Source organism: Myotis nattereri (assembly GCF_964212035.1).
Source record: "Myotis nattereri genome assembly, chromosome: 11".
NCBI lineage: Eukaryota > Metazoa > Chordata > Mammalia > Chiroptera > Vespertilionidae > Myotis > Myotis nattereri.
In genome coordinates, this window is record NC_138086.1 from 20,226,252 (window position 1) to 20,252,008 (window position 25,757).

Sequence of the window (25,757 nt, forward strand, 5' to 3'; positions counted from 1 at the left end):
TGTCCTACTCAGGGCAGGGCCGATGGGAAGGTTATGGCTCTACCCTGTCACACACAGAGCAGGGCCCGTCGGGGGAGGGGGGGCGGGTTGAGGCGCCGCACCCTGTCACACACAGAGCAGGGCCCATCAGGGGGTTGGGGCACCGCAGCCTGTCACACACAGAGCCTCAGGGTGATCAGGGGGTTGGGGAGCTCCCCCCTATCAGGCACAGAGCAGGGTGATCAGCGGGTTGGGGCGCCTTCCCCTGTCACAAACAGAACAGGGTGGATAGGGAGGTTTTGGCCCTGCCCCCTGTCACACACAGAGCCGCAGGGCGATCAGGGGGTTTGGGCGCTGCCCCCTGTCACGCTGATCCCGGTGCCGGGAGGTCTCACGGCTCCGCTGATCCCGGTGCTGGGAGGCATATTACCCTTTTACTATATAGGATAGAGGCCTGGTGCATGGGTGGGGGCCAGCTGGTTTGCCCTGAAGGGTGTCCTGGATCAGGGTGGGGGCCCCCACTGGGGTGCCTGGCCAGCCTGGATGAGGGGATGATGGCTGTTTGCAGCTGGTCACACACCCTTCAGAGTGGGGGTCCCCACTGGGGTGCCTGGCCAGTCTGGGTGAGGGGCTGAGGGCTGTTTTCAGACTGGCAGGTGACTAAAGCTCCCAACCACTCCTTTTTTTCTTTTTTTATTCTGGGCCAGCTTTAGCTCTGAGGCTTGGCTCCAGCTCTGAGGCCTCGGCTGCTTAAAACAGGGATCTGGTTTGTTTGGGTTCTATAATCGAAACACTGTTTCAACTCCAGCTCTGAGATCCCGGCTGGCTGAAAGCAGGTTTCTGGGGTTTTGTTTGGCTTCTATATTTGTAACAATGTTTCAAACTGCAAGCTCAGAGGCTGGCAGCGGCAGGCGGGGAACGTTGGAGTCCTCTGTCACTGAAGCAAGCAAGCCTCATGTTTGCTTCAAGCTGCCTGGCTGCCGGCCGTCATCTTGGCTGGCAGTTAATTTGCATATCGCCCTGATTAGCCAATGGGAAGGGTAGCAGATGTATGGCTAATTACCATGTTTCTCTTTTATTAGATAGGATTTTACATTAGTTCAAGGGAGAAATGAAAAAATAGAGAAGACAGTAGGAAAGATATTTGGTAAATCTATAAAGGATGTTGTGCTACCTCAGCTGCTTCTAATTATTAATGCTTCTAAAACAGAATCTGGTCTACATATGCCACTTGGTTATGTGGGAAGCACCTCCTTGATATTTTTTAAGAAAAAAAAGGGTAAGTCATCATTTTCAGATTCATGGGAATTCAGTCACTGGAGCACAAAGACACTAAGTGGGAGAGGTCACATGTGACCCCTAGAGGTGTCATCATAGAAGCTTTTGGAAGCTACATGTTGCTCTGTAGGACTTTTTTTCTAATTTGAGGCCTGTTTGAAAAACAGCAATTTAATAAAGATATTTGTTTGTTGCCCATTGGCTACAGATCCCTTTCATCTAGAACAGCGGTTCTCAACCTGTGGGTCGCGACCCCTTTGGGGGTCGAACTACCCTTTCACAGGGATCGCCTAAGACCATCGGAAAACACATAAATAATTATGTATTGTTTTTGTGATTAATCACTATGCTTTAATTATGTTCAATTTGTAACAATGAAATTGGGGGTCACCACAACATGAGGAACTGTATTAAAGGATCGCGGCATTAGGAAGGTTGAGAACCACTGATCTAGAAGTTCACTTTCTCCTTTTGCTGGCTTTACCAAAGCCAAGTCTAACTCAAGCCTGAAATTGTCCGGTTCCTGCCTCAAAGAGCATGGGTATAGAGGTCTTCTTGTGAGCCGGTAGCGAAGGAAGGCTTTGGGGCCCGTAGGCTGTCATTTCCCCACTTCTTTAGTATCTGTTAGAGCGGAAAGGCCATGTTTTCCATAGACATGAGTAAAAGTGGACCTGATATTCTGAAGAAATTACTTTTCTAGTCTTCCTCGCTTTCTACCTCCTTATCAAGTCCTGTGGCGACCTCTTCCTCCTTGCTTGTCTCTGACCTGGTGGCAGAGAAGGATGTCAGCATAGTGAAGCTCCCCTGTGGCTCAGCCCATAGCAGAGCATCCCTGTTAAGCTGAGGCGCAGTGAGGTGAGCCACCTGGTAGGTTAGAAATCAGTACTGGAACTCTGCCGGCTGGTGGTCTCCATCTCAGGACTTGTGAGAAAGTCTGTCCCTGTGGGGAAGGTACAGGCCGTATGAAAAGGCAGTTTTCCAGCACAAGATACTGGAGTTGGAGGTTCACAGATGACGGAGGCCCAAGCTATGTGCCTGATGTCTTGTTGGATCTGGGTTATCTCATAATAAATAGCTATGGGATGCATTTTCTGCTGTTTATGAAATTTGACCACAGGACCTTGAAATTACTGTAGAGAAATTGTATGAGGAGTGTGTGTATTTTTGTGCACATACTGAGATATGTACCTCTGCTATTGCTAATGCAACTGTTATGAATGAATTGAGCTGTTAATTATCTGTCACCCCTTTCCTTTAGCCTTGACTAAAATACATTGTAGAGGCATTTTTTTATGGGCTTGCTTTGTTCTGAATATGTGCCCACACGTATGCTTGCCTTAAGGAAAATATTCTGCTTTTATAATCTCCATGGACACCTCAGTGACTGATAAAATGTAGATGGTTTTTAAGTGGCAAATGTTAAGTTCAAACAGCTAGATAGAGATCTGTGAGACAGAACCATTGAGAATTACCTGTTATCCTTATTCAGATGGAGAATGAAGGGTGTGTGTGTGTGTATGTGTGTGTGTGTGTGTGTGTGTGTGTGTGTGTTATTATTCCCTATGCCCACTCTTTTAAAATACTTGTCCATTTAACCCAGGTCCTTTTTTTTATTAAGTAGTGTATTCCTCTTAAATTAGCTCTATTAGGTACTAAATCAAGGAAGTCACAGTATGTATGAGTGAGCAAGTAAGTGTATATGTATATAAAGGGAGATTTTTCTTATAAGTAAAACATTAAGGGTAATGCAAGCCAGGTTTCTCACAGTCAGAGAAGGGAGGTATAAATATGGAAAGGAAGAAAACTACAATGAGTCCTGCAATATTGGATTGGGATTATAGATATCTGTGTTAATTCATGATATATTGTTTCAGGTTTTCTAAGAAGCTGATGCCAAGATGGGACTAGATGTGCAGTGCGAGAGTTTAATTGGGGAAGACTGTTCTCAGGGATCTGGATGAGGCTGGGAGAGCCATCAGACTGCACTGTGGGCCTCAGCCCTGTGGAGAGGAGGGAAGGAAGGAAGGAAGGAAGGTCGAACTGGAAAAATCTGAGCTGTAGGGCAGTTAATTCTAAGAGTTTCTGCCAAGCTGACAAGGAGTCCGCAAGCCAGAGTTGCCCATCAGAGGAGTCCAAAGTCTCAGCAATAGGCCTGCATTAGTATCTCTGCTGTCTGTGCTCAGTCTTTGGCTGGTAATGGCTGGTGGAAAGCATAGCCTTGGTTCCGAGCACAGCAGCTGGGACTGTCACTGAGAAATGCTTCCTGCAGTGAGAAATCTGAGAGGCACATTTTCATGACTGCCACACATGGTTTCCAGTAGTATTGGAAATAAATATTTAGAAATAATGATGTAAATGTAGGCTACTAGATAATTGGCTAATTTCAGAGTTACAGAAAACAGCACAAGATAAGCCCGGATATGTTGTTGTCCTGGAAATCAGGACATGAAAGAATGATGGGGGACTGTCCAAAGGGCACAGAAGCCCACTTGAGCCAGTTTTCACTGGCCAGATTGGGAACAATTTCAGCATCCGAATAAATAATGATAGTAGTGGATTATAACCCTTTGAATAAAATGAGATTCCATGAGTTTATACTGCTCAAATAAATAAATGAATAACTTGTGAGTTTGAGGGCTGAAAATTCCATAGTTTAAAGTGTCTCCTATAGTTAAAAAGAGGAAAAGGAGTAACTACAGTGGAGAAGCCTGGTAGACACCATCCTGATCAAGTGATTAAGTGGACATCAGTGGTAAATTATAGATCATTTCATAGGGGGCTTAGGGAACAGTACAGCATGCCTTCTGTGTGTTGCCTCCAATGATGCATAACCTGCATCGGACACAGAAGTAATTGGCCTATGCTCTTCCAAGTGTCAAGCCACGCATTGTAAGAAAGACTGAGGAAGTGTTCCAGACTAAGGAGACATGACATCTAAATGTAACACTGATTCTGAATTAGGTCCTTTTCCCCCTAAGTATTTTATTGGAACAATTGGCAAAATTTGGGTGGGGTTTGTAGATGATAATATTGTGTTCTTGTTGATATCCTATTCTATTCATTGTTGTTTATTATTATTATTATTATTATTATTATATAGGAAAATATCCTAGTTTGTAGAAAATGAACACTAAAATATTTGGGGGTGATGGTACACCTGGTCAGTTACTTACTCTCACATGGTTCAAAGATGGAGGATCTGTTCTTCATACAGTATGTGCAACTTTTCTGTAAATTTTGATTGGGGTGGGGGGATTGTGGATGGAGAAGACTGCAAAAATGTGATAAAACAATTATAATCTCCTGTAAATGAAATCTATTTAAATAACTGTATTCTCAAGTATGGACATAGAACACCTTTTCTCCACGTTTTGGCAGAATATTAGGACCCCACGGTTTCAGAGGTATCTTATTATTGGAAAGTATGTGCTGATTAAACAACCTACTTGCTGTTGAAACAAGTGTGTGTGGGGGGGGGGGAAGATTTCAACTAGTACAGATCTTTGGAGAAAATCTGTGTGTTGGTTGTGTTTGTATCAAGGATATCTGATCATGTCTAACGGAAAGTGTTCACTTTTAATAGAACCTAAATTTCTCTTTCAGTTTGGAGAAGCAACTCAATCCCAGCACTAATTCTCAGGCTGTTAGTAGTGTCCTTTTTGTTTGCTGATTGTGAATTATCCATTTGAGCCAGACATGTGTAATTGGAGTAGAATTACTGATACACTCAAGAAAGCAGAACTTATAAATTTGTCTAAAGCGACATAATGTCATGGCACGTAATTTAATGTTCTCTTTTCTGGGCAAATGATCAACACAGCAGTGTCGGTTTCTGAACCATCTTTGGGGGCGGGGCGGGGCAGAATCTCCTGACCTTTCATTAGCAGCCAAAAGAAATGAATGAGAGAGTCAAGTACATGGACTAGGCCAATTCCATTTTCCCTCTCTCCCTTTCATTCCTTTAATTCTAAGTCCTAGATAATGGAGAGGAGAAAGACAAAAGCTGGTAAGGCATATGTAGAAAGCTTTTGTCCTTAATTCTGTTCTCAGCAAGCTTGGCTAATATGTGCTTAGGATAATAAATAATGTTCCAGTGCTGCCTCTCCGAAATGATTGGGTATTTTTCTGACATTTCCAAGAGTATCTCGAGTTTCAGGATGTATTAAAATAAAATTATAAGAATGTGCTGTGATTTTTACCACAGTGAAAAATGATCCTAAATAAGCTAAATGATTTCATCCAGAAATATTTACTGTCTCCTTCATGCCAAGTGTGGTCTAGTCCCTGTGTTACTAAGCAAGAACGAGGAGACTCTTGCCCTCTCCGACCTCATAATTTAGAAGGAAGATAGACACTGAGGAGTATCGCAAGGGAGCACACACCAAGAAGAAAACACACGTGACATGATTCTCATGCCCGGCTCATCCCAGTAATGATGGTGGTTATTATTATTTCATGTGTTTTTACTCTCCTTACTGCTAAGCAGCAGCACCACAACTGTTCCTCCAGGAGAAATCTGCAATTAGAGACATGAAGCTAGGAGAATACGGCTTACACTCTAGGCTTCCGAGAGAAAGAAGAGGAGGCTAGTGGGCAGGGTGTGGAGTTGGGACTCTGAGGCCTTCGCCGACTTGTGGACATTGCTGACAGGATACAGAGGGCAGCAGGCGTAAGGAATGCTTGTGCCCTTGGTGCTCGCTGGCCACGCAGGTACTCAGTAATTCTGTGAATTGATTTGAGCAGCATTCACAGGAGTGGATCATTAAACATTTGTGCTGTTTTGCTTAGTGCTCTCTCGCTTTTTCAGATAGAAGCTTGTTTGTGTTGAATTTTTTCTTGCCTGCTTTGTCATTCCAACTCTCTCCTCCAGATCCCATGTATTGACTGTAAAATGTCAATGCGCAGCAATTCAAAATGCAGTAACAAATACGTCTTTGTTCTTCTGGCATTTCCAATCCTCAGACCTCTCAGCGTGTTACAAGGGGAGCCCTTCTCCTGCCCACTTGGGGCTTCATGGTGACACCCTGAGTTAAATTCTCACCATATATCAACCTCTACAGCTGTTGACTTGGGGCTGTTGGCATTCTCCATGCTGCCAAACCCAACTCTGTGATAATGACAGCGTTTGCCAGCATGCTTATGCGGTGACTCAGGAGACAGGGTGGCCAGCAAAGCAGCCTCTTTGTGGGAGTGGATTTGAGAAGTGCTAATTCCGTGGTGGTTTGGAGATATTAATATCGTGCTGGCAGTAGATAAACAGGCAGCAGAGGGGAATCGGCCACAGCATCTTTTCTTCCTTTCCCTTCTGCACATACTATTTTTTTCTTCATCTTTTAAAACAGTAATTTCCTGGGTTTTGATGAAGAGAATCCTTCTTTAAGTGGATTAAACATGCACATAAAATGGTTAGTTCAGCTCCCAGCATCTCCAAATCTGAGTCTCTAGGAACATCAGTTTGTTAAGAGTTAACTACATTTCCAGACAACACTAAATCATAGCATATGGTACAGTCGCCTATTGCTTAGCATACCCCCTCCCTAAAGGGCAGCTCACCAGATGGTTTGATTGGGACCTTTCATGTAATTATGACAGACACAAAGAAAGACATAACCAGCAGTCTGCCCCAATAACTTAATACCTCTTGGATTCCAGTACTTGCTACAGGTAATTTTTGAAAATTTGTTTTTGTAGAGTGAGTGCTTCACAAGGTTCTTTCCAGCAAGGGGAGGAACCATGCAGATAGGCTTCATTAGTTGTCTGAGAGTCATGTCCAGTGCACTCTTCTCTACTTAGTAGATATAAGTCACTAAGAGTAGGACCTCTTTCTAATTCTAGCAAAGGGAATAAGATTGAACACCATTGAGAATTGATTTAAGAAGGATTCTAATCTGCATGCTCTTTAGTCCTGAAAGGACTACTCGGAATATTATTCCACAGCTGGTCATCTCAGATTTTATTTGTTCCCCCATTTTATTCCATTTTCTATGAAGAACTTTTATCCCATCCCAGTACCTTCCTCCCCTTCCCTCCCCAATTCACTCATAGACTCACCTTCTGCACGCCCCTGTGGGTGGGAGAGCCACGGTCAGGAGTTCTGATGAGAAGGGAGGCACCGAGTGTTATGTTAGACCAGTGTTTCTAACACTGCCAAACTGGAATAAGACATTTGCTAGTTATAGGGTAGGCTAGAGAAGAGATTTTGAGAAATTTAGGTCATGCTTTTATGTGTTTTTATTTTTTATCTGTTTATCTGATGTTTTAAAGCAGACTTTTCTTGAAGGTAGTAGCTTATTGATAACATTCTGTAGAGAGGCAGGCCTAATGTGGGCTTCTTATAGATATCCTCTGCTTGTGTTTATGTACGGATTGATATAGCATCTGACTGTACTAGCCAAAAAGTGCTGAGCTGGGGAACTTTATTCCATCTTTTATTTGGATTTCTAGCTTAGCAGCTCATTGGTCTTAAAATCCCCAGCTTCTCCTCCTTCTGCCAGGACATGTTAAGACCTCCAGGTGCGAACTGTTATTATTTCTGTTGACTGAGCCCCATATGCACCTCTGGTGCTCACTGACCTATCTTTTCTGTTGCAGAAACATTGCCGAGGCCCTTGTCAGCAAAGGTCTAGCCACGGTGATCAGATACCGGCAGGATGACGATCAGAGATCCTCTCACTATGACGAGCTGCTTGCCGCCGAGGCCAGGTGAGATGAATAATTATTAAACGCATTGGGATCCATGGCCCCTTTTTTCTTTCCCAATTTCCTGCCTAACCTTGGGCAGAATGTTATGGGAAATAATATGCTGAGAAAGCCTATATTCTTTTATTCCAGTTTTCCCCCATGAAAAGAAAAGGGGCACACTTCGAACTTGCTGTCTAATCTTGATTAAGTACACTTGGACCTCAGCTTTTTAAATCTGTGTAATAGAGATATATTAGAGACAATCTTTCTGTGGAGATCAAGTACTGTATGAGATGCTGTTGCCATCACTGTGCTGTCTTCATTCCCCGGGACTAACAGTGAAGCCCTGCTTACGTGTGCAGGACATTTGCCTTTGCCTCTGGTTCTTACCTCCAGAGGCCTCTGTTCCCTAGCCCCTCCCATTAACACCTCCAGACCTTTTGTCATGTACAAAGGAAATGAAAACATTTATTAGGAAATGAGTTTTGCTTTCACACTTCTGACAGTTGGCAGGAGAGCATTTGAGAAGCCCTGTGACATTTTACTTTTGTCCTTCATCCCTGTGGCTGGTTGCCCCAAGGACATGCATTCTGCTCAGCAATATTTCCTACCAGTGACATCCTTCAAGGCTTTTACTCGCTGAGACGGCTGTCACTGGATGGTGCTGGTTGTTGAGTGATTCCCAGACTTCCCAGGAAACAGAGCAAGATCTGGGCTACTATTGCTGAGCTGACTTGGATAGCTCAGCAGCCTACTTGGACTCGACCAAAATACATCCACTATTTCAAATAGTGATGCAGGTGCTTGCCTCACTCGGCCATTTTTCTGAGGCCTTGTACTTTAGTTTTAGAAGTTTGGTAATTGCCAGGTCATGCTCTATAGTTAGAGGAGGAGTGAGTTTGGTCACATTGTTATTTATACTTAAGACTTTGTCATTGAGATCACTTCTCTTGCTCTTTGGCCCAGAACGTTGCCCTGATATGTGATATTTACCTCTCATACCATGTCACATCCTGATGGATAGAGCATCTGTAGAATGTCACACAGAATGTCAGCTCAGAAATCAGCCAGTCAAACTGCTGCAGCTTTTTGGATTATTTCTTGTGGATTTTCCCCAGTGGGCTCAGTCTAGGACCTGATTCTTGAGCACAAAAAGTTCAGTGAAAATACCAGTATCTTTGTTCATTTAAGGCTCATTAATGGCAGCTATAAAATAATATGATAGAGAACCCATAAATGGCGTTTCTCTCATTCTTCCTCGCTTCCTCATTTTTCTCTCCCTGCCCATGTTATCACTAAGTCAGCTGGGCTGAAAGAACCCATCATGGGAAATGTGGCTTCACATCTCTTAAGTACTATTTGATGATCTAGTTACTCTAGAAAATGGACAATCATTAGACTACTAGAGGCCTGTTGCATGAAGTGATTCGTGCAATAGGCCTTCCTTCCCCTGGCTGCCGGCACCGGTTTTCCTCCGGCACCCGGGACCCAGGCCTTCGCTCCAGCCGCAGTGGAGAAGGCAAGCCTGGAGGCTTCTCCACTCCGACCATAGCAGAGAAGGCAAGCCTCTTCAGTCTTCACTCGTCTTCAGTCTTCACTCATCTTCAGTCTTCGCTTGGGCGGAGCCTTCAGTCTTCGCTCTGTGCCTGCATATGCAAATTAACCACCATCTTTGTTGGGTTAATTTGCATACTTGTCCTGATTGGCTGGTGGGCATAGTGGAGTGACACCAATTTGCATGTTTCTTTTATTACTGTAGATAGTTAAGGTGGGTTTTGGGGTGGTGAATCTGTGCTGGGTGAGCTCAGCTTGGTCTGGTGGTAACTTGAAAAACAGGTTATGCATTCCCAGAGAAGCCTATTTTCTACCCGGGTTTACTCTGCCACAGTGAAGACTTAATTCTCATCAGCAGGTGAGCATGAAAGTCCTTTGCATAGCTGCTTTGGAAAGTGAGGCCACACAAGCTCTCCTACTATGCTGTTTGAAGTAGCTGTGTTGTGCTGTCATGTTTAATGAGTTTGCATAGAGAGTGAATTTCTTAGGTTTTAGGTTTTAAGAAGAAAAGAGCCTCTTTAGTCCAGTACCCATTTTGAGCTGAAGGAATGTAACAAGGTGCCTGCCTGCTAAAGCAGTGAGCTGCCTGGAGATAATTGTGTTGAGCCATTGCTTTCAGATGGATGGTGGAAAAACTGGCTTCAGGGTCAGTGCACTATTGCAGGTTGAGTAAACGGAGAGAAATTGACTACTTCCCCAAGCCTGTGAGGCATTGCTCTAAGGCAGTGCAGACCTCGTCAAGATTGAGGAGAAATGGCCAGCCTGAACTGGGAGTTTTCCTTTGAGGCAGTATTGTCAATGAGCCTCAGAACAGCAGCCAGCCCAGAGCCACCTTCTGACACTAACCCCCAGGGAGATCACTTAAGATCTGAGAAAGACCGGAACACCTGCCAGATAAGAATGGTGGTTTTGTAGCCATTAAAACATTTCTTCAGTGCAGAATGTACCCACCCCCCTCCACCTTTTAAATGATAAAGTTGGCCTCACTTCAAGATCAGTTATTTTCTGATGCTCTGCTTTATTTTTGTTTGCCTGCAGTATGCAGTGCTCCATTCTCCATGACACACACCTCGTGTTCCCTTAGCATTCTTACTGGCTTCTGTCATGTTACAGCATGTCAGAGCTCTTTTTCCATGCTGCTTTGCCCCTTACCCTGCCTGTCTATGGAATATTATGGGAGTGTAGGGTCGTTTTCCCCAAGATAGATTAACTATTTTTTTTTTTTTCAGTTGAACTCTGCCTTGTAATTTTATGCCCCTGTCAGTGGGCTTCTGTTCCCAGCTTAACGTCCTCTACAGATCTCACTTGAGAGTTGTTTACGTCTTCCCGGGCCTTGAGTAGAACCCCTGGCAAGAATGGCTTCGATGTTGATTGACCCCAAGTCTCTCAGTGTGTGGACTCTCATTTAACTGTCTTTTGTTTATCATCCTTCAGCCACTTTTTAATCTTCAGTGATTACATGCTGAACCAAGCTAATTTGAATTAATTTCCCAAGTAAAATTTCTTGAGGTACTGTGTCTAAAGCGTTAGCAGAGGCCAAATGAATAGCATCTGCTGTGTTCGTATCGTTCATCCTGGAATTCGTTCAGTAAAAAGTGGTTTGTTAGGCCCTCCCCCCAAGGGTGTTAATTCCAACAGGTTTTGTTGTTTCTGACTCCTGGATCCCTGTTTTTCTCTCTGGATATCACCAGTGATAACAGCACGGTGCACAGAGCTCTTCTGTTAACTTTACTTTCCACAGCATTGCTTGGCCATTAGACCTTTTAGAGAAACATTGTACGCTATGGGGAAAGGGCAGCCTGTTAACTCGTCTGACTTCTCAAGTCAACGGACCTGCCTGCCCAGGAGCTGATGAGCTTCCTCAGGGCTCTGCAGCTGCTGCTTCCTCTGCAGAGGGGGGTGGTGTGATCTGCCAACTTTTCTCAGATCATCTGATGGGAGCTCAGGGAGTGTTGCCTTATGCACCCATTGGGAGACCAGGTGAAACCAAAGAGGAAGAAGAATACCAATTTCTAGCTTGCCTGCTGCTTTCAGGCATATTCACCTGCCTGCCAGAAATACACTCAGACCACCTCCGCAGCTCTGTTCAGTTTGCTGACCCTTCCAGGCTCCTTCAGACAAATGTCTGTCTGCTTCTGGGAAACCCTCATTGTGCCTCAAATGCACATTCTAGCCTGTTTAGAGGAAGCCACATCTTTTTTCGTTTAAAGGCTAAATAAACCCGTAGTTCGCAACATGCAGACCTTCTTTTCTAGTTCAGTTGTCTGTTATCAGCTACCTCCTCCCTCATTACCTGTGTTCTGGCAAGATAAGATTTGGCATTTTTGTATGCACTCTCCTGGGCTCCATTGAAAGCCCTTGACTTTGTCCAGGATTCTGAGAACGCTAGTGTGTGTCCTTCTGATTTTTAATAGAAAGAATTGAGGAGAAGCTGATCCACATTTCTTGGTGATACTCCTCACCTTGCTGCTTCTTTTTGGGGACATCATTTGGGCTCCTTTGGTGGTGTGACACATCATTTCTATTCTGCACCATGCTAATTTTTCATTCTCCACATTGATTTTCCAACATTTCCAATTCTCGGTTAATTACAGTATGTCTCAGTCGGCTGGCCTGCTGCATTGCTAGTCTTGATGAGTGGTCTCAACTGAAGGCAAGCTTTTGACTCCTTCAGAGTATCTCCATATTCTTCTGAGGGATTTCCAAACTACTGAGTCATTATTGGGGCCCTTCTTATTTTCTAAGGTGTTTATGTACTCTGTCCTGTATACTTGGTATAACACATCCATATGATTTTAAACAGGCTAGAATGTGAATTTCCTTAGTATTCCAGAGGTCTTCCAAGTTGGCTTTTGTTGAGCTTGTTATGGACACTGAAGATGAGCTGGTGATGCTTGGAATTAGATCAAAGCCTGGCTGTGTGCCTTGTTTTCCTGGGACATCCATAGCTGGAGAATATTTTACCTGTGTGCATTCTTCTTTACCAGTAACTGTATTTAACACATTGTTTGCAGGTAGTTTTTATCGAGCGCTAACAGGTGGCGCGGGCCATTTTTGCAATTGAATAGATTGATTACCGTTATACCTGGAAGTGCATACATAATTCACCATTGTATATGCTAGAGACCCAAATTTTGTCCTTTGGAATTCGTATATCTGCATGTTAGCATCCCTTCAGAGCAATAAGAAAGTATAAAAATAAACGTATTTATACGTTACCCGCATTCTACCACTAGTCTATAAAAAGTATTAATACGTGTCCTGCGCTCTACTACCAGTCAACGTAAAACGTATAAATACGTTTCCCGCATACAATGTGTTAAAAATATCATACTTTAAGATCTCCTAGAGACTGTTAGCCTCTGCCACCCATTGCAGCAAAACCCAGACGTTTCTGTTAGTTCAGAAGTTGGGGTTTTCTTTATTTTATTTTTAAGACTTATTATTGATATTTAGAGAGAGAGGAAGGGAGAGGGAGAGGGAGAGAGAAAGAAACATCAGTGTGGGAGCGGAACACCTATCGGCTGCCTCTTGCACACCTCCTACTAGGGATTGATCCCACATCCCAGGCATGTGCCCTGACCAGGAATTACACCTGCAACCTTTGATGCACACGACGATGCCCGACCAACTGAGCCTCACCAGCCAGGACTAGGGCTTTCTTTCTTTCTTTTTTTTTGTAACCTTGACCGGAGGAGTAGGATATTTTTTCCATTTATTTTTAGAGAGAGTGGAAGGGAGTGGAGAGAGAGAGAGAGAAACATTGATGTGAGAGAGACACATCTATTGTTTGCTTCACGCTTGAGCCCTGACCAGGACAGGTTTTGAACCTGTAACCGAGGTCCATGCCCTTGACCAGGAATCGAACCCTTCTCGGGCTGACGCTCTAATGACTGAGCCAAGCTGCCCAAGGCTGGGGCTTTCTTTCTTTAAGGCACCTCTTAATGCTAAGATTTTGTGATATTAAGATACGGTGTATATATATTCAAAACAGAAAATGATGCCCTGGTTTGACTGTGGGAAAGTAATTGTTTTGAACAGTCTGTTGTCTGAGCCAATTTAAATGAATTTCCATTCATTCTGGATGTGCATAATGAGTCTAGGGTTATCTCCTAAGAAGAGAAAAGGGCAGGCTAGACTCTGTCTCATGTATTTTCTATTTCTGGCCCAGCATACTGCAGATTAAGAAAACTGTGATGTTGTCTTCCATCTTTGAGAAGCAAGCATGAGCCTGCCCCTCTCAGCTCTGCCGTGGCTCCTACGCCCTCCAGGGGCTGTTTTCTGATTGAGCAAACCTTGCAACACCTCCTTTCTTTTTTTCGGGGAAAATATATTTTTATTGATTTCAGAGAGGAATGGAGAGAGAGAGAGAAACATCAATGATGAGAGAGAATCATTGATTGGCTGCCTCCTGCAAACCCCCCAGTGGGGATCTTGTCCAAAACCCAGGCATGTGCCCTTGATCGGAATTGAAGCTGGGACCCAGTCTGCAGGCCGACATTCTCTCCACTGAGCCGAACCTGCTAGGGCAATACCTCCTTTCTTTAAAAAATGAAAACCAACTAGTGCTCCTGCCTTGCTGACTTCTGCATCTCCAAACCCCATCAACACCAGTCCTTGATTAAAGTCTTATCAAATTGTTGTAAGTAAGAATCTCCTGTGGTGATGTAATTTCCATGCCTTTGTAGCAGTGGCTTGTGACTGTGTGTTGCATTTGCACTGAAGTGCTTTCAGTACCACTGGGAAAGAAGTGCTCTTGGCCTCCCATTCTTTATTTAGCCACAGCAGCTCCCATTTTTTCTGATTTATAGAAATTTTTCCCTCAAAATTTCAATAGGTGGAAAAAACACACACACCCTGTGCTTTAAAAGTACAACACTTTTTGATAGAATCCTCCCTCTCGGTATCTGTAATCTAACTGACATTTACAGTATCGGTTTTGAATGTAATGTGAAGACTTTCTTCCACCCGCACTTTCTGTTGCAAAGTTAAAAACTTTGACTTTAGGATACTTAAATGGAAAAATGGAAGAGCTCGGTACTTCTGGTTTGACAGTCCTGATTTGTTAAATATCTTAATAAGAAGTAAGTTTCATCTGCATATCAATCCAGTGAGGAAACTGGTGTTGAATTTGAGTGTGTTTTAAAATTTTAGATCTAATCTGTCCTATCACCGTGTATAGATTACAGGAGTTAACCAGTTCTCCAAGAAAACAAATCATTCCTCTATGGGGAGCAGTTGTGCAAGGCTAGTTTATTTTGCATGTGATGGCTTTTCATTTTTTTCTTTTCTTTCTTCTCATTTCCATGAGTGTATCTTGGGGCCCAGGCATTGGGGATAATAGTGGTGAAAAAAAAGGTAATGGACTCAAGCCTTGCAAAGCACGCAATCTCAGAGAGACAGGCATTAAATAACTTCAATAGTGCCTCTAGATATTGCTATTTTTCCTATTTCTTCTATTTTCTTACCTGTTTTCTGAGCCCCTCCTCTTTCTCCCTCTGTGTTAATAATACTGCCTGCTGTACATCTTTTTTATTTCATCTCTTTTATTAAATTTTCCCATGAGAGCACGTCTCTGAAATTCAGCTCTTCTATCCAGCCTCTGTTCTCATCTTCTCAATAGTTCAATGACACAGCTTTAAATAATCCAGGAGTTCTCACTTTCAATCTAATGACCTCAACAAATGAAATTTATTATTGTTTCAAACCAGATCCTACCGAATACTGTTAAAAACAGAGCTTGGATTGAAATTTTTCTCTCTCCTCTGCATAATCGCAGATTCCTCTTCCTCCAGGGAACGGTTGGATTTTTAGCCCAAGCTTCATCGAAAGCTGGAGTTGGGCCAGTGTTCGTCTGTCCTGTTCAGCAGTAGCATTGCATCATGCCAGTGCACGTTGGAAGCCAGTGCAAACTAACGGGGCTGTTCTTTCTCGTCAATATCCTGACGGCTTCCCTTCTTCTTTAACCCAGGAGTGCACACCCCACTACATTTTGAACTTGCAGTTAGGTGTCATGGTCATGAGGTTGCTAATGTTATGCAGCACGTGTCAGTGTGTGGGGCTTCGCTGTTGGGGTGTAGGGTAGATAAACTATTGCAAGAGTCTGTGATAACAGGAAAATGCATTAAAAGAACTGGTGTAGGGAAGTGATTTGACGACACAGCTGAATGTGGGGAAATTGAGCTTTTCCCTTTCCTCAGAAAAGATGATGCACTCAACATCCAAATAGCAGTAATCAATCTGCATTTAAGGCAGCACAAATGGCCACTTCTAGAGAGCTGTATAATGTCTCCATTTCCAAATAGTTTTCTCCTTCAGGATATTCAGAGGATCTGTTCACTCTTCATGTTACCCTTCCCTTCCTGTGCTACCCCCAGTTCCTGCTGAAAGAACTCAAGCTGTGAGACTCACCTTGACGACTAGTGTGAGGGATTTGGGATGAAGTTGGAACCTATTAGTTTTTTTTCTTTTTTATATACAAAGCTGTGAGTGGTTCTGTCAGCTTATGATCAAATAATGAACTCATAGTAAGAAACAGATATCTCTGTCCACTCTTTTCTGTAGTCATTAATCCAAACTTGTTATGTTAGCTTGGAGGAAGTCATTCTAGAATATCCATCCTAGATAATTGGGTTTGTCAGCCTCCCTCCACCCCATCCCATCCCAGGTCAGCCGTGATCATTTATCCAGAACCGTTTGTCTATTCTCTTCCATCTCACTGTTCTCTTGGCTAAATGGCTCTTGCTTCTTTCACACAACTCCTAAATATTTGAAGTTTCAATGTGTATTTCAAAATACATTTGAAGATGATCATACTGGGAATATAATTTTAATCCAAAATAATTTGTAACAATGGAGTGATAACACTTGACTATTGACTCTTTTGAATGTCTTATAACTTGACTCCCTAAACCAAGTCATTCTCAAAGTATGGTCCTCAGACTAGCAATGTTAATGGCACCTGGAACTTGTTAGAAATGCGAATTCTAAGGTTCCTTCAAAACTCCCCCCACCCGAGACTTACTGAACCAGAAATTCTGGACTTGAGTCCCAGCAGTCTCTTTTAACACATCCTTCAGGTGATCCTGGTACACTGTGAAATCTGAGAACCAATGCCCTAAACAATTCCTGACTACCATGAAACAAATCAAAATATGTGTCCTTCTGTGACAACTTAATGATCTTATTGCAATGTGAATTGTAATCATGTTTGTAAGTAATAGAGAGCAAGGCATGGAATGGCAGGCTTTGGATTTGCCTTCCCTGTAGTTACAGCATCCTGTTCCCACCAAGTTAGTCAAATAGCTCTTTATTCCCTTTGACTCTTGTCTCTGTCCCCTTCCTCATACTCTGCATTCATGGCTTTTTTCAGTTCCTTTAGAGGAGCCTTTACCAGTGCTTGAGGGTTGCTGTGCTTGCTTGATTTGACTAGTTTGCAGTGTGAGGTGGCTGAGTGGTCTGAAGGCTAAGTATCACAATGCCACTATCCTGCTTTACTCAAAGCCTTGGAAATCTCTCAGGAGGACTATAGTTTGAACAATTAATCACTGATACATCAATGCATGAACAGAATTTTATAGCTACTGGTGAAGGGGAAATCCGCTTCATAGCTTTCTTTGAATTGCATTATTTTTTGCATCTACATTTCTTGCATTTCTGTTTTATCCTAAGCTGCCCCAACTCCCATCTGCAGCTCTGGGCCCAGAAGTTGAGATGGAGTACTTCCCATTCATTTTGCCTCTGTCTGCATCAAGTTCAGAGATCTAGCTCTCAGGTGGATGGCATTGAATCTTACCCAGCAGGTCCCAGTAAATGTAGCGCACATTGGGAAAACCATTTTCCAACCAAAAAGCCTGCTGCTTTTCGCTCAGTAAAAAAGAGGCATTAACATTTTCTCTGTTACAGTAACAAATACATTACCAGGTGCATTGTGATAAAAAAACAAAACAACACATAGTCTAATGGGGATTTGAAAGGAGCAAGTGAAAAATTGCAAATATAGTTGCGTAAGAGTGGAAATGTAAGTGGATATCTGAGTGGCATGAGGAAGGAGCACCTAAATTAAAGAGTTACCCACAAATGGAATCCATGAGGCAAGGCATGTTCTGTCTATCTAGAAACGGAAAACAATAGTGCTTTGCTGTCCTGTGACACAGTACTTGGACTTCTGAGAATTTATCCTAAGGGGTAATTAGTGAGGCACCCAACAGTTTATTTAAAAGTTATTCCTCATGGCATTATTTATAATATTAGGAGTATTATATTCACATAAATATCTAACAGTAAACAGTTGAGTAAATTATGGAACTTGTACCCATATAATGGATTTATGTGCAGCTATTAAAATAATGTTAAAAAATTAACATAGGGAAGTGTTCATTTAGTTTTGTTTGCCGGGGGAGAGATTGCAAAATTTTCTCCCACTTTTTTGGGGAAGTGTGAGTGGGTGGGAATCTACACTAATAAAAGAGAAATATGCAAATTGACTGTACCTTCACAACCCCCCACCAGCCAAATCAGGAGTGAGTATGCAAATTAACCCAACAAAGGTGGCAAGTTAATTTGCATACACAGGCGCCAAGCGGCTGGGAGCAGGGCAGCCACTTGCACACGTACCGGCACCAAGCAGTGTGGGTCCCAGGGATGGGTGTCTTTGGGACCCAGGCTGCTCTGAGCCTGTAGGTCCGGAGCAGTCAGGGTTCCAAGAATGACCCCCGGCCAATCCGGGCCTATGTGCACAGGCGCCGAGCAGATGGGGGAGGGGGGTGGGGGGGGCAGAGTAGGAATGCCCTTCGCAATGCCAAGCGGCGGGGGGGGGGGGGCGCGGACGGGCGGGACAGTGAAAAAACCAAGTGCACGGGGAGCACCAGGAATTCTGGGAATCATAGTTCTGGTGGCAGCCCCTGGACCAGAAGCGGAAGCCCAGAGTGCGTGGAGCACCAGGAATGCTGGGAATTGTAGTTCTAGTGGCAGGCGCTTTGTGGGATCTCTTAGACCAGCGGTTCTCAACCTGTGGGTCACGACCCCTTTGGGGGTCGAACGACCCTTTCACAGGGGTCGCCTAAGACCATTGGAAAACACATATATAATTACATATTGTTTTTGTGATTATGTTCAATTTGTAACAATGAAATTGGGGGTCACAACAACATGAGGAACTGTATTAAAGGGTCGCGGCATTAGGAATGTTGAGAACCACAGTCCTAGACACTAGAGCACAGTGAGCCTGGGGCAAGTTACTGTTGCGGTGGGGGATGGAGGGAGAGCGAAGGTGAGAGACATAAGTAAAGTCAGTGTCGAGGAAAAATTAAAGGGAAGATATCCTAAAACTTCTAGAAAATCTCCACCAATGGAGCAATGAAAAAAAAAAAGACCTCTACTATTCTGTGAGCACAAAACCAAACTGGGTTGGGGTCTCAGACAATTCGCTCACATGATTGCAAAGACAGACAGAAACTCCCAGATTGGAGAAAGCTCCCTTGAGGGCTCCCAGATTGGAGAGGGTGCAGGTCGGGCTGAGTGACACACACACAACCCCGGCCACCCCCCCCCCCACCCCCCCCCCCGTGCACGAATCTTCGTGCACCCGGCCCCTAGTGTGTATATAAGCACTTAAAAATTATGGTAATGATGCTTTTGTCTTAGAATAAATTATTGTTACACGAATCTTTTTTCTGATGGCCATCTATTGCCTTTGTTATCAAGACATGAAAAATTATGAAACCAGTGTCATTAAGGCAGTTTTAAGCGGTCCTTGCATCTGATCTCACCTTTCTGAGGCCTTGTCCTCTCAAGCAGACTTTAGACTGTTATCGACCATTTCCATCAGGACTAATAGTCCTGTGGTCCTAATGGGGCCATAGAATTCGTTTGCTTGTATTTCCCATCAATTTAGCACTGGGATGCCTTTTCTCTGGTGGTTCTTTGGGCAGGGCTCAGTTTTTCCTCCTCTCTCTCACTAAGCACTGCAGGTCAGTTGTCATGCCTGGCACAATAGCATGTGTCTTCATTTCTCCTTATATTAATTTTAGATGAAATGATGGCCTAGAGTTCTTTGTTATTTGCTCCACCGCCTTGTAATACCTACAGAGTCACTAGTCTTCCCACTTCTCCTTGACTGCAGGACTCAATTTCCTCATTTCCAGTCTGCATTTGCTCCATCTTTTCTGTCTTTCTTATCAGTAATTCTGATTGTGTTGAAAATGTAGCCGCATAATCTTAGTGCCCCCACCGTACCATTCTGCACCTGCGCCTGCTCTGTATCTTATTTTCTTAGTGTCAGGACCCTGTTGCTTCCTCCAAGGAACCAGTAGAGAGGCTAAAGGAATTGTTTATTGCTGTTATGTTTCATTGATACCTGTATTTGGTTCAAGCTGAAACACTGTATTCGTCAATGTGACCTGAAACACAGTGAGAGGTACTTTAGAAGTTACTCACTCCTGGTTCTGCTTTTCAGCCTTTCCTGTATTATCTAGTTAGGAGTTTCATGCAATCCTGCCACTTTGTTCTGGTTTACTGTTTATTGTTTATGGTGGTCAGAGCTCTGCTCCTACTCACTGCCATTCAGACGGTTGCTAGACTTGCTGAGGGGAATGTGATGCCTTGGTTCTTGGTGCACTTCTGCTTCTGCTCAGAGGCCAGGCTCTAAGCTCTTCTGCCCTGTACCATTCCAAGTAGTAAAAACAATATGCCTAAGAATGGGAGCGTGCCCTGAATGTATGTAGGAGAGCCAGGCACCTCACTCTTTAGCCTGCAGTCACTTTGGCATTATCCATGTCTCCAGTTTGAAATATTCTCAGCATTCTGCATTAGTCAGTCACCAGTCATTTGTTCAGCTTTGCTAGACACACAATAATTGAACTAGATGGTACTGGGTTTATATAACTATTTGAACATAGCTCTGTGTTAAATATGGTAACAAACATCAAGGACAGAATCCTGACCCTCAAAAGGCCTGAATTCTAGCTGTGGAAATAAAGATGAACACATGATGTACTTTGAAAGCAATATATTGCAGTTTATAATTACCTGCTGAACTGAGCCTGTTCCCCCCCCCCCCCCATATGTATATTTATATAATTCCACTACCATTTCAAAGTCATCTGTAATTACTCCCAGCATATAAACTGCAGCTTTCCTAGGACCCGGGGTTAAGAATTCCTGATGTGATAATTGTGTTCCTACAGCTCTAAGTTATAACTCTTTTTATTCTATACTTTGGACCTGGGAGAGCACACATAATGAATAACTTTTGTGTAGAGACCTAGAGAAAATGGGCCTAATTGTATTAGAAGGAGTAATGTAGAAACCATGTGAAGATATAAACTGGGGCTGCATGGTAGAGGCCCAAGTAAGCTAAGAATTTTAATTTCCCCTTGATGTCACAGGCTGGTGGTCTTTGTTTTGGGTAGAAGTAGGGAGCAAAATGATGAAACAGATTTTTATGAGAAGCCATGCAACCGTGGAACACAATGCTGGATCAAAGTAGTGTGCAGTATCAAAAGGAACTGAGTGAATTTAGTTGAAGTATTACTACCTTGGAATGAATGGGTGAGGGCCGGGCCTAATAGGTGACCAAAGGGCCACGTGCGTACATCTAGGAAGGAAGTCTCGGATGGTGGATGAAGCAGAAGCAGAATTATGGGACATTTTGGTTCCTAGTTACCAAGAAAGCATTGTTTAAGGGGAGTTTAAGAATTCAGGATCTCCTTATATCTTTCGGCTCTACAGCTTCCCTTGCCACATCGTTTCCCTGCCCCTTCTCTGTTGTAGGCCGCTCTGCTCTCCACCATTTATTTTCTTTAAATAGATTTTATGTATGAAAGCATTTCTTTTTGTGAAACTGTTGGAAGCTCCTATTCCCCAGAAAAATTCAGATCTATACTTTTACCATTTTAGGGTAGTTTGTAGATACTTCAGCTAAATGTGCAGCTCACTTATGTCCCCAGGTTAGTAATTCCGAATGTGACAGCTCTTTTACGGTTGGTGTTAGGTTGCATCTAACCACAGAGTCTTTGACTTTCTTTGTGATCTTACAAACTGTTAGTGTCAATGGGGCCTTGGAGAGGGCTGGTCTTGGTCTGTAGGTTTTTCTGTCTGAGTAAGGGACCCCAGATCCTAAGAGCAAACTCTGTCATTGCATAAAATGTGCTGAGATTCTAATCCTGTTGTGCTTAGTCAGTGGGGGTAATCTTGTTTTAACAGTTGATGGTTTTATCTTCTATTGGGGAAGCAGGAGCATCTTGTGTGAGAATTTTAAACTTGGCTGTTTAAAGGAAGAGGAGTGTTTCTAATGATTGGAATGGGATTCTGCTCCCACACTGTAGCTTCTAGAAGCAACCTGGAAAGCTGAGTTTTTCTCTTCTGATCTTTACCCCTTTGCATGAATGTGGACGTATACTCAGCTTTCCTGGCTGGTGATGATTTCTCTCCATTGTCGACATCGCTGGTCTTTGCCATCTTTACACGCTGCTGCTTCTTGGAGACTAAGGTTCTGCGAGGAGCAAGCTGTGCTCTGCCCCACTGCTTCCTTTCTCCTGGCTGGCCTGAGCACAGCCTGCCTTTGTGAGAAAGCAGCTATTAAGCAGACGCAGCAGGAGAAGTTTAGGAGTCAGGAGTTTCATTCCTTGCCTAATGAAAAGGGATGTTGAGCTGTGGTTGCAGCCTGTGGGGAGAGGGAATGCGGGAGGGGTGCTGGTGTTTGCTCTATGGAGCAGGTTTCAGTGGAAGCAAACCTGCTAGCTGACTCCCCTCCTATGTTTCAAAGACAGAGCTCCCCAAACCCATCCCAAAGAAATTAGGTTATGTAAGACGCGCGGGTCTTGACTTTATTTACCATCTAGCCAGCTGTTAGGGGAGTCTGTCCTTTAGCCTTATAGTCCTTCAACAGAGATGTATATTATGTTCTCTTTGGAAAGACTGTGGCAGGCCTGCCACTCTTGGTGTTTGCTCCTTTCCTCTTTGAGACCCGACACTGGGCACTTCTCCGTTACTCTCCTGCTGTGGCATTATTAGGCTTGTGTTAGGCTGAGGGCGGTTTTCTGGTTGGCTCACCAGCTCATTTCTGCAGCAGTATGGGGACAAGAACCAAGGCAACCCCGGCACAGGGAAGGAGACCTAAGCAGAATTACATAACCATGTAGCTCATTTCTCCAAGCCCTCTCATTTGGCAACCTGAGTCCAGTGTATCACTCACACTGTTGGTGGGCATTATTTGTATTTAGTATTTACGAATTATTAACCCTCAGTGTGGCCTCTAGTTTGTTAACAGCAGTGAGAACTGTTTCTCAGTTTCTATGTGATGTTACTTTTTTAAAATATATTTTTATTGATCTCATAAAAGGGAGAAGAAGGGCAAGGGAGAGAGAGATAGAAACATCTATGAGAGAGAATCACTGATTGGCTGCTTCCTGCATGTCCCCCACTGGGGATCAAGCCTGCAACCTGCAACCCAGGCATGTGCCCTGACTGGGAATCAAACCATCACCTCCTGGTTCATAGGTCAACGCTTAACCACTGAGCCATGGCTGGGTTGTATATGATGTTATACTACTACTTTCTTGCTGCCTCTTTTTTTTTTTTTTTTTATTGCTTAAAGTATTATAAAGGGTATTACATATGTGTCCATTTTATCACCCCGCCCTAGACAGTCCCCCAGCCTCCCCTATGCCCCAGTGTCTTATGTCCATTGGTTATGCTTATTCTTGCTGCCTCTTGAATGTACTTGAAATTGATCTAATTTAGCAGTCATAAGTATGAAAAAATTAAGTTTTTGAAGGTTTTTCCCAAATTAATGCCTGAATGTAAATAAGAGTATGATAATATCCTTTTTAGGAACAAGGTAGAGCATAAAGTTTCTTTTTAAGAATTAATTTTAAAGAATTCCGGTTTGTTTGTGTTTAAATGTCTTATGCACACTATTATCCATGTCTTTTTTGCTTGGGGTATTATTTTCCCTTGGGTGGCATGCTTAATCTTGGCTAGGGCCTGGATTTCTGCTTACGGCACAGAGCAGAGCTACTTTGGGTCACAGAAAGGATCTTTGCCTCGAACCTCTGCTTTCTAACTTACTGCTCAGGCCCAGTTCTCTTCTCTCAGACTGTACGCAATGCTTTCCAGCCCCCAGGAAAGGCCGCGGGGTCAGCAGTGCTCTCACATGAGCTGTCTGTTTCCAGGGCAGGTCCATTTGTTTCAGTTGTCCCTGTTGTTGGAAGGAGATAAGGCTCTAGGCATTTTGTGCCCCCAGAGGACCTGCAGAAAACTTAGCGGGCCTCGCCGTGAAGGTTAAGGTAGCTGAATGGGGAGAGGGAGAGCCTGTTGGTGGCAGAGGATGAGTTAGCTCTGTTGTTGGCTTCCAGCCAGTGGTTTCCCATATAAACCATCCTCTAGTCCTCTCCCGTGAGTTTATAAATCCCAGTTTATAAACCAAAGGCCTGGGACAGACCTTGAGAACCAGCCCTGGTCCGTGATATTAACAGGCTCCCTGAATGATCAATCCTTGGACTACATTGTAAAAGGAAGAATCTGACCTGTTTGCAATCTCTAAAGCTGAAGAAGCCCTTGCTTCAAGTTCAGGAGGGAGCCATGGTACTCAAGGAACTTAGACATGCTTTCTTTCAGTTAGCAGTTCAGATCAGAGGGAGTGTGTGATTTTTTTTTTTTCTGGTTAACACTGTGCTTTCATATCTTAACCTCATCATGGAATGAGAACTAGGTAGTAAGGAAAGTATTTGTTTGTTGTTTCTGACCAGAAGGCATTTAAATCAGTTGAGTCAGAGACAGATCCCCTGTGATGGAGGAAGGGGCGAGGGATGGATGGTAATGGCCCACGTACGTAAGAAATATGACTGTTCCACGTTGCGTCGAGCAGCGTTCACCTCATTTGGTTTCTGTGAATTTGATTTAGAAAGTCAGGGCCTAAAAGAACCTCTTGCAGAGCAGTGTCCTCTCCTGCTGGTCGTTTCGTGAGAGCCTGGGTGAGAAGAATGTACAAGTGTGGTTACTAGTGTGAGGGTTTGACATATTTGACCCTGGTCTGGGCAGTTTTCCTTTTCTCTGGAATTCAGAAACTCTAAAAAGGCTAATCCACAGAATGGGCGCACCCCTGAATCTCTGTTCCTCATTCTCTAAACCAGGGGTCCTCAAACTACGGCCCGCGGGCCACATTCAAATACAAATATCGTATTTGTTCCCGTTTTGTTTTTTTTACTTCAAAATAAGATATGTGCAGTGTGCATAGGAATTTGTTCATAGTTTTTTTTTTTAAACTATAGTCCGGCCCTCCAACGGTCTGAGGGACAGTGAACTGGCCCCCTGTTTAAAAAGTTTGAGGACCCCTACTCTAAACTCAGGAATGTTCCCTGCTTGGGTCTGCAGACTGGTAGAACACAGGAAGGTCTGACCTATTAGTGCAGTGACTTAGTTATTTACGCACCAGCTTTTATTCACCAGCCCTTCATTGTGTTACGTCAGTGATCGTACCCAGGGATGCTTAGGCTTCGGTCCCTGTTACCATTCACGGCATTAGGGGATGAACGGTGGGAGATTGGAGCAAACCAGCCAGGAGTCGGATGTGGCAGAGTCCCAGAGCCCCCTGCTAAAGCTGCTGTTACTACAACCTGAGACTGATGAAAAACGAGGCTTCATGTCAGTTATGCAGCCACTGCTAACCACTTCTCTGCTGTTAAATGGCTTTTCCATACAGTATTGCTTCATTCAGAGCAACTTATCTTTTTACTTGGGAGGACCTTATTTCCATCAGAATTGGAACACTAGCTACATATTTTGCATTTTAAATGTTTCATGTGATTAAACACAGAAAGAAACATTATTACTTGTGTTTCTTAGGAGTCTACTCTTCCAACTATTCTTCTTTTGTGCCTGGAACAATGCCTCTAATTTGGAAACGAGTTCCGGGAGCTCTCTGATTACCAGACACACCATTAGCTGAAACTAGCAGCCAAGTACTGATAAGTGGGTTTAGAAGAGCAGGCTTATATTTCCCTCTTCCAAGTACTCTTGCAGACACTGGCTACTCAGCCGTGTGCAGTGTGACTTGTGTAGTGAGTAATAGACCCCTCCATTTGAACAACCTCTCTTCTCACCAGCATTTTCCCACTCTCCTTCCTCTTCCCAGTGTGATTTGTATTTTAATTGGGTTTTTTCTTCTACAGAGCTATTAAGAATGGCAAAGGATTGCATAGCAAGAAGGAAGTGCCTATCCACCGTGTCGCAGACATATCTGGGGTGAGTTGTGTCCCTGAATA

At 43.6% G+C, this 25,757-nt stretch overlaps 1 protein-coding gene across 1 annotated transcript in view; it reads left to right on the forward strand.

The window, feature by feature from the left end:
• SND1 (staphylococcal nuclease and tudor domain containing 1) overlaps positions 1-25,757 on the forward strand; it is a 453,621-nt gene that overhangs the window by 238,410 nt on the left and 189,454 nt on the right. Inside the window, exons 13-14 of the mRNA XM_081102419.1 lie at positions 7,849-7,959; positions 25,665-25,737. Coding sequence (XP_080958545.1) covers positions 7,849-7,959; positions 25,665-25,737 — 184 coding nt within the window. The remainder of the gene's footprint in view (positions 1-7,848; positions 7,960-25,664; positions 25,738-25,757) is intronic.